Below are 10,000 nucleotides of genomic sequence, written 5' to 3' on the forward strand. Positions count from 1 at the left end.
GAAATATGTTCATGCAAAGACAGATGTCACCTGTTAAAGGTGTTGATTGTAAAAATAAAATATGTAATTTGTTAGTAAGTAAGATGCAACAGGCCTTTGAGACAATTGATTGGGTTTTAGTAACTCTAAATTATTGTTTTCATTGTGGGCCTACAGTAAAGAACGCTTCACATTTGCATTTTTATTTATTTCTTTATGTAGGATGACGATCTAATATCGCTGGTCCAGAAATTTGGGACCCAGAACTGGGATTCTGTTGCTGGCTGCTTACCTGTAAGTAAACAAAACTCTAGGTGGAAAATATTAATCATACTGTGAGATATGGAAAAAAAAAGTTATCACGATATTTAAAGACATTTTCACTATACACAATATTTAGTATGATCCTTTTCTCATGCATACAAACATCATTTCATTATTAATCCAATTAAACAGTACTAATTAGTCAGTGGTCTTTAAGTACTGACTATATCAGCAATGTACTTACAGGTATATTGTGTTTCACAGTCAAACAATTCATCACGACACGATAAAATGTTGTCATATTGCCCACCTCTACTGTGAGTCTGTATTGAGTAAGAGTCTGTCCATTACTCAGTATTGCTTTAATTATGACCATAATGAAAGCTTTTACAGAATTGACCATTTCTCCACAGGGCCGCAGTGAACAGGAGTGCAAGTATCGATACACTGCTGTTCTGGACCCAGCTCTAATAAAGGGAACCTGGACTAAAGAAGAAGATAACACGGTGAGGGTGCACTTCATTCTCTCCTTAACAAAACATTGACACCAAATAAGATTCCAGACACATTTTGAGGTGCTACTGTAAATAATATGACCCACATTGTTCAAAAACATAATGCTCCAAAGGCGTCATATGAATTAAAGGTGCTCTATACAGTTTCAATTCAGGAGTCTTTTTGTAAAATTAAGCAAATGTTTTCTCAAGGTTCGCTAGCTCTCCGGTCTGGTCGTTGGCTGGAAAAAAAAATCTGGTGTTCATACCCTATTCTATCCAATCAGCTACAGGGGAGTTTCATGCTTGTGCACAGGATGCAGGAAGGGAAAGGGGAAAGCTAGACAGTAGATTTAGCACATGCTGCGTGTTGAGCTATACGCATTGTCAAATAGGGGCGGTTGAGAAACGGCCAAAAAGGATTAGATCAGGCGAGGGCAGAGACACGTGAACATGGGTGAGGCTTATTGTGGTTTGCTTATCTGCAGCAATTATAGCAACAGTTTGCTAACCCACCACCCAGCTAATGCTAATCTAGCTGAAGCTATTTATGTACCATGATGTTGTTTTCTTGAGTGTTATATTACTATATTTGAACATACAACATTTTTAAAGGGTTTTATGGCCTTGAAGATCTAAACCGATGTTTGCTAGCACAGTGGCATTGAAGGGGTGTGGAGGGGTGTGTTTGTTTTGCTGTTGAGTTCACATATCAACATGTTGTTCTCCAGAATAATATACCATCAACATAGAGCTGGGTGATATGGAAGAATTTGATATCACGATATTTAAAGTAAAATTTAAAATATATATTTTTTACAATATTAATCTCAATATTTTGTCATGTAGACAAAATCCAGCAGCATAACATTTTTAAAAACTGCTATCCAAATACTCTCATACTGAGTACTGTGATTTGTACTCAACATATGCTTCACTCCATTCAATTAACTAAGACTGATTACACTCTTTGTAATGAAACGTGTTAATCAGTGTTCTCTAGGCACTGACAATATCCATGATACACTCATAAAAGCATATTGTGTACCAAGATAACAAAATGTCATGATACAATAAAATATTGTCATATTGCCCAGCTCTACATTAACATAATGAACAACAGTAGCTTTGGGTTCAAAAACATGTTGGACTGCTGTCATTTGTATAGTTTTTATTGTTTGCAAAAAGAAACTGTCTGGACATTAATGGTGACTTTTCTTTTTTTAATAGCTAATTGAATTAGTGACAAAGTTTGGAGACAAGAAGTGGGCCAAGATTGCCAAGCATCTAAAAGGTCGCAGGGGGAAGCAATGCAGAGAGCGATGGCATAATCATCTGGACCCTTCAGTAAATAAGAACTCATGGACTACAGAAGAAGATCTCCTCATATGCAGTGCCCACAAAAGGCTCGGCAATCGCTGGGCCAAGATTGCCAGAATGCTTCCTGGGAGGTTTGTCTTCAGTGTGTCCATATATTTCCAATTTGATATCATGCTACTTGAAGACCCATACACAGGTATACACCGTATGGTTTACAATATTGGGTGTGTTTACATGCAAATAATACATCTAATAACTGTAGAAAATTAGATTTTGTGATAGTCCCATCATTGCGTTTACATGCACTTGGGTAATCATATAGGACAACAGGACAACTCTAGGTTTACAAGAGTTGAGCAGTAATCTGATTTCTACTTTGCAGCCAGACAGTAATCTCACAGAAGCATGTGATGTAAACTTCAAACTTCCTGCAGTGGCTTTTTGTAAACATGAACCCAGCTCACTATTGGTTTTCTTAATCTGATTTCTAGGCCTTAATCAGATCTTAAACAAAATTGAAGAATGCAACAGCAATATAGAGTTGTCTTTAGGGTTGGACGGTATAATTATTAGTGTTAACTGCTATATTTAAAAATGTTGACAGTATCTCAAAATAAGGATGGTATTTTAAAATTGCATCGTGTCTGATTTTACAGATTTCTGTTGTGTGTATATAGTACACTTCCAATAAGCACATTCCCCCCATGTGCATTTAAAAGAGCCACAGGGTGGGAGTGCTGTGGCTCTATTAAATGTGCCTTCCCTCGACTCTGTGCTCTCAGATATGAGACTTTATCCTCTTAACAGATGTGATTTGAGCCTCAGTTAGCTGCAACACGGCCTGTGCTGTGGTGTTTAGCCTGCTAGCTAACTTATCCAAGTCTAGATAACTGGCTAAAAGTCCAAACACAACAGAACCGGTCTCTTATTTCACCTTTCTGTTCCTCTCAACACCAGCTGCTCGACTTCGCTCTCAGACACCAGTTCGTCAACATTTGTGTCTGTAGCTCAGCAGTTAGTCAACAGTTGTGATGATCATCGGCATGAACCATTGTTCTGGATTATTGTGGTTATCATAAATAAAATCCATGCTTTCAGAAACTGGATTAGAAACACCAGAATTTGTTGGCTGTTGGTATTTTTGTGAAAGCATTATTTTATTTTCTGTGTCTGACAGGACCGATAACTCTATCAAGAATCGCTGGTATTCAACCCTAAAGCGCAAACTGGACTCTGGCGCTTTGGTGATGGAGGATTCTGTCTTGGCCTCGGTGGAACGGTCTATTAAAGAGGACGAAGCTTCTCCTCCTGTTAAGCAAAGCAAGGTTTGCCATCTGTGTTTGTAATTACTTTGATTTGCTACTAAGCATGACTATATTACTGTCTTATATTGGAATAAATAATGGCTTATTGCTAATATAAGTACTGTCATTTTAGGTGAATGCAATCTTTTGTGATGTGGCATCAAGTGCTGTAACAGACAGTCCTGAGCATGTAAGGGATTCCTATTCATTATCATTTTCATTCATCAGTCAATGAGGGCTGTCAGAAATCTATTGTTGTGCATGCTGACTAGGATAGATGTTGTTTTACCCTAGGCTAAATCAAGCTGAGAACTTATGGCAAAACGATTGAACCACTTTTTTAATTTATTTATTTATTTTTTTTTTTTATGCTAGCACATTGATACAGACTTTAAATATAGTTAAATTAGTGACTGTGTAATTAAATGTGCAATTACATAGCTGCATGTAAATATTATAGTACCATCCTAACCTTGGACTTCTTAGGAGTTTTATAAGTAAGAGCTGTATAAATAATTCACAATAATTTATTTAGAAATATTTCTAGTTATGTTCCAATGTTGTGGTCATGAACTCTGCTTGACCTACATTTGTGACAAAAAATATAAATCTCTCATTTAGAGATGGTCTCCCATAATTAGAGATGGACCAATCAACGATTGCCTACCGTCTGTCAGGTTGAGGGCCCAATCACATGTACCGATTTGGACCAGGGGGCAGGGATTCTGTAATGTGCTGCATTGTCTCTTGTCTCGCTTGTTTTTTGGGATCAGCCACATTTAAAACCTTGTCCGAGCCCCAGCCGCAACAGCCAATGAAATCCCACACATGCGTTATGTAGCTCAAAGTGACGTTAGTGGACTTAACTAGCTCTGCTGTGTTCTGAGACTCACTGCACTGGGCTGAGTGATGTACTCTCGACAGGGGTATGCAGTTAAAAGTCTGTACTCTGCCACAAGACATGTAAGTTGTACACATTGTACAAATGAGTTTGAGTAGGTTTCTGCAGCCATGAGCAAGGTCAGTATTGCCATCCAGCAGTTGACCGAGGAACTGCAGTGTCTTGTTACCTCGCGCAATGCTGCAGCAACTTTAAAAAGTATGGATCATGTGATCTGAACAGCTCTCAGGATCAGCTAAATTATCGTTGATATAGTTTATCACATTTTTAGGCTGAAAATCAGCCGACACATAGCTGCTCGATTCATCTCTAAATGTAATGTCCTGTTCTTTATGAAGACAGCATGATATGCTGAAGACATTGAAGACTGTTGAGGATTAATAATGAAAATTGTCTCTTTGTCCTAGACAAGACAGTCTACACCAAACTCTCCCAATGAAAGTTTCCAGGATTTCTGTTGTGATGTTGTTTTGGAGTCCGATCCAGTGACTGACATTCCTAAGCATGTGAGTATTTTAGAGGTATTCCTCAGCTTTATGGTTAGAGTTACAGTTACAGGTAAATATATTCATAGTAAATCTGTATGTTTGATTAGGTGTTTGACTTATCCCACAATAGTGAGTGATTAGATTGAATCAGGTTGCTGTGGAAAATGTTTGTAGTATGTTGAACCTTTTTTAATTGAAATTGTTAATTGATAGCATTTAAAAAACGTATATTACGTGTATATATAATTGACATTTCTCACAAGTCAGCATTACATTTCTAGACACAGGCACAGTGCAGTTAATTGAAAGGCATGGGCTTGACAAACAATGCATAATCACCAGTGAAATTACAGAAAATCAGTGGTCAATGCACTAAGCACACACAGGGAAAACTAAGGTTCATATACTAATTTTCTCACTAGTGGTGTTTGTACCTACAATTGTTCCTTTTGATGCAGACCAGTATCTGGGAGTATGATAACCACATTCTCAGCAGTGCAGGTTCTGCTTTACTATATAGTGAGACAGGCTGGACAAGTCAGTGGATTAAAGGCAAGGAGCTGAGGTGGCTGAGTAAAGGGAGAGATGCTGAATCAGGATAAGAGCAGGTAAATGAGAAGAGCTGATGAGAAGCAGTGAAGCAACCAAGAAAGACTGCACATGCAGAAATCAGTTACAAGAAGCACACCTGATTTAACTAAGCACTGACTTGGGTGATGTCTGTGAGCATCGGCCCCATCGTTGGGAAAATGCAGATTCGATCCCTAGTGATGCCACAGCCAACTATGGCTGGTCTCACAGAGAGAAGCCCAGTTGTGCTCTCTGGGACTCCCAGCTATAGTTGGCCCTGGGTGTGGAACCTGCAATTTAGGATGGGTAGGATGGCTACACCCAAAAAAAAAAAAAATTGACGTGCTTAAATCACTACTCTTATTGATGTTATTAGTATATTGTTTTTCTGAATATTTATTTCAATGCTAAATAAAACATGTAATCCTTTCATTGCAGTTAAAGGACTTGAGAGATTCTGAGAGATCCAAGAGGAAACGCAAACTCAAAATTAGCAAGCAGGTGCCAGTATCAAAGGAAGCCATATCTCCTGCTTTCAACACCAACAGCAGTTCTCACACAAGTTTAACTTCCAGCATCAGCGGCACAGTGCAGTACCGCCAGAAAACCATCACAGATGCAGTGCTACACATGATCTCTGAAGACATGCTGCCCCTAAACATTGTTGAAGGATCTGGTTTCCGGAGCTTCATGGCCATGATTGGCCCACAATACCCCAAACTTTCGCAACGTACTGTGGGGCTGAGGCTTTATGATGAGGTGGAGAAAACGGTCAAGCCACATCTGATTAAACAACTCAGGGACTGCATCGCCGTGAGCGAGGGACATGGCACTGTTCATGTCACTGCAGATATTTGGGCCAGTGAGTATGCCGATCCCATTCTCGCTGTTCAGCTGCATTTCCTGGATGACGATTGGAATATCCACAGGCCCACGGTTGCCTTTCGCCATTTAAGTGGGAAGAATTTAAATGCTATGGTTACAAGAGAGTTGGAGGCTGTCCTCCTAAGCTATGGGCTGTTTCACCACAATATTGGCTACGTTATCGCCCATGAAGCCAAGAACACCATTGCTACACATGACCTTTTTTGCGACTACAAGATAATGCATACTGCACAGAAGAATGACCCTGACGAAGATGAGTTACTAGACTTCCTTGATGATCAAGTAGCTGTAGAGGACTTCTCTGAAATCCTGTTGGGTACCCATGTGGATTGCATAACCAGCCTACTGCACTTGGTGATCAAGGATGCACTGAAGATCTCAAAGTCTGCACAGTATACACTCTCTCAAGCCCAAGATATAGTGGCCTTTTTTCGCCGCAGTGCCTACTGGAATGAAGTTCTTATGAAAGAATGCAAACTCTCTCTTGCAAATCCCCACAACTACAGCAGCTACAACTGGAACTCCACTTTCGCTACCATTCGGAAACTGGTGCAAGAGTTTGCTTGGGGCTCCGTGATGGCCTTGCTAGCGCAAGCTCGCAAAGAGGCAAATGACTCTACAGTCCCTCCACCAGTGATACATGTCAAGCGTGAGCAAGTGATCGAGATCATTGGCTTATTGGAACCTTTTGAGGAGGCTGTTCAGGTACTTCAAGCTGATGGAGTCACCTTCTCCCTGGTCATTCCATCTCTTATCGGCCTTGATAAAACCCTTGAGGCCAAGGCCACAAGTTATAACCACTTCTGCAAATCGCTACGCTCAGGTCTCCATGACTACTTTCAGCCTCTGCTCATGCAAAAAGATTTCATACTAGCCACCGTCCTGGACCCACGGATTAAGCTGCAGCCCTTTGACGACGGCAAAGGCATATCTGAAGCTACCACGCTCAGTCCGCCCACAAAATACTGGGCTTGCTCAGTTCTAGAATCGGCGATGAGCGAAACAGACACCTGGATTCCAGTTGAGGAGGGTAGTGTGACTCTAGATCATGATGATGAGGTTGCTGCCGAAGCTGCTAGCTTGGGCAACATCAAGTCGAAAAAGATCTTCAGTTTCATGCAGCCCACTGCGAAAACGGCGAAGGTCTCTGAGCTGGACCTCTATATATCAGAACCTTTATTGGATGGAGATGTTTCCATCCAAGCATTTTGGAGAGAAGCTACTCGATTCCCACAACTGCAAAGTATTTGCCACAGACTTTTGGCTGTCCCGGCCTGTTCGGGAGGATTTAAACGCCTCTTTCCTTTGGCCGCTTGTATAGTGCGGGCACGAAGGAGTAGGCTGCCACAGCACACTACAGAGCGACTGTTACTTTACAAAGAGTGCCTGAAGTTAAGAAGTAGAAGAAACAGCACTGGACTGTATTGACATGTGTAAGCCTTTGGTTTTGGTTTCTTAAGCCACATTTTTGTGAATAGCAGCGAAATGTAGACATTTATGAGAGAGTTGTATGTCTATTGTTAACCTTTGTTTGACAAATATGTGCTGTCGGGCATTTTTATGCATGAATTCATCCTAAATTTGCATTAAACAGTAATGAAGAATGTTACCGTTATACAACAGAATGAATTTGTCTTGTTCATAGCCCTTTTACCGCCATATGTATAGGAAAAAAAAAATCTACCACGGATGAGCTCATTTAAATTCACATTGAATTACGTCTTTGATTGGGTGTTACCTGGAATTTTGATCTTTCCAAGATTTCTTAATGCTGCCTGTAGATCGGTTGCTCCTGAACTTGCCTACTACTTTAATGGGACCCATCTCTTAGTACACCTAACATGCCATACTTTGCCTTTATATTGATACGTTTTACCTGAGCATTTTTCTTGTTGATGTGAATTGATGTTTGTTACATAACAACAAAAATAAACAACTGTGCTTCAGGTGCAAGATGGATGTTCTTGACTAATAGAATCTGATTGAAGACAGCCTTCAGATGAAAGTAGTGAAGGTGTAATGACTTTGACTTGTAATTCCTTTTTATTAGATCAAGTCCTGGACTTTTTCAGGATTGTAGACCAAAGAGATGCCAAGAAAAGCATGTTCTTATCCTAATCCATGATACTGAAACTTTTCTTTTCTTTTTTCTTCTATGAAGTACTCATAACCTTCATTTTAGTCCCTTTTCAAAATAAATTGATTATATAATACTCTTAATAAGTTAATATAAGAATGTGTGTAGTATATTTACTGTATATATAATGTCAAATATACCTATTTTGAGTTGTATGATTGCATACAAAAAATATTTGTGTGTAGACAGACACAGTCAGTCAGTCTACAATTATACTGCTAAACACCTTCCACTTAACCTTATGCTATTATAATAGCACTTAGTGCTATTTTAAATCTGCTGCTATTCACACAGCAACCTAGCACACTTTTATTTTTACCTTTTTATTATTTATATTTATTATTTATTGCCAGTTTATACAGTTCACCCCAGTCCATACAGTCTGCGTATGAAAACATAACTGCACAAACAACATATCTCTAATTAACTGCAAATCAGTTAATGTACATCTCTCCACCTATTCAGCCAACAGCAGTGTAGCCCCACCAGTTTAGTATAGTTACTGTACAAAGCAATGTATTGTAATAATTAGTCAAATATACCTCATTTTGCATACAAAAATATATTGTGTATGTACTATTGGCAGTAGCAGTAGTGCTTCGTACTGCCTATGTCTACACATGTCAAATCCACCTAAAAACTATTTAGTGAATAACAAATAGATTAGATCATTTTGATTTCGGTAATTAATTGGTAACATTTATTTTCCTAACCCTGGTTTCCATTACTGTAAAGAAAGCAGGGCCAGTATGTTTCTCTCCAGTTAACTTTGTTTATAGCGACTGAATTTTGTATTTTAACAATCAGCAGAAATGAGTGTTAAAGTATGTAGTTTTTGGTAATTGTTTTAATGAATTGTTGACATCATGCAAATCAGTGTATTTACATATCTTCATTTATTCAGCCAACAGCAGTTTAACCCCACCAAATTAGGCTGAAGTTATAAGGAGTGTTTCAACCAGGGCAGGTTTTATACATATCGAAAGATAGATCGATTGATATAGACATATGTCTTAATGGAACGCTATGAAAGTATAAAAAAAACAGTAAAATAATACATATTTGTAATATTCTAGTTAATTAAGCATGCAAGATATGCATTTACATATCTTTTATACATATATTGATAGATATACAGATAGATAGATAGACAGACAGACAGATAGATAGATGGATATACAGACAGATAGATAGATAGATATACAGATAGATAGACAGACAGACAGATAGATAGATAGACAGACAGACAGATAGATAGACAGACATAGATAGATAGATATACAGACAGATAGATATACAGACAGACAGATAGATATACAGACAGATAGATAGATATACAGACATGGATAGATAGATATACAGACAGATAGATAGATAGATAGATAGATAGACAGACATAGATAGATAGACAGATAGATATACAGATAGATAGATAGATATACAGACAGATAGATAGACAGACAGATAGATAGACAGACAGATAGATAGATTGATATACAGACAGATAGATAGATATACAGACAGATAGATATACAGACAGATAGATAGATAGACAGATAGATAGACATAGACAGATAGATAGATATACAGACATAGATAGACAGACAGACAGATAGATAGATAGATATACAGATAGATAGATAGACAGACAGATAGAT

The 10,000-nt window shown here is 38.5% G+C and overlaps 1 protein-coding gene across 1 annotated transcript in view; it reads left to right on the plus strand.

Annotated features, from left to right (window-relative positions):
• Positions 1-8,134, plus strand: part of mybl2a (v-myb avian myeloblastosis viral oncogene homolog-like 2a) — a 13,014-nt gene extending 4,880 nt beyond the window's left edge. Inside the window, exons 3-9 of the mRNA XM_072696672.1 lie at positions 202-273; positions 657-749; positions 1,968-2,188; positions 3,235-3,382; positions 3,495-3,551; positions 4,670-4,768; positions 5,759-8,134. Of these exons, the coding sequence (XP_072552773.1) occupies positions 202-273; positions 657-749; positions 1,968-2,188; positions 3,235-3,382; positions 3,495-3,551; positions 4,670-4,768; positions 5,759-7,633 (2,565 nt within the window). The 3' untranslated portion in view covers positions 7,634-8,134. The remainder of the gene's footprint in view (positions 1-201; positions 274-656; positions 750-1,967; positions 2,189-3,234; positions 3,383-3,494; positions 3,552-4,669; positions 4,769-5,758) is intronic.
• Positions 8,135-10,000: the final 1,866 nt, after the last annotated feature.

This window comes from Salminus brasiliensis, chromosome 14, assembly GCF_030463535.1.
Source record: "Salminus brasiliensis chromosome 14, fSalBra1.hap2, whole genome shotgun sequence".
Classification (NCBI taxonomy): domain Eukaryota; kingdom Metazoa; phylum Chordata; class Actinopteri; order Characiformes; family Bryconidae; genus Salminus; species Salminus brasiliensis.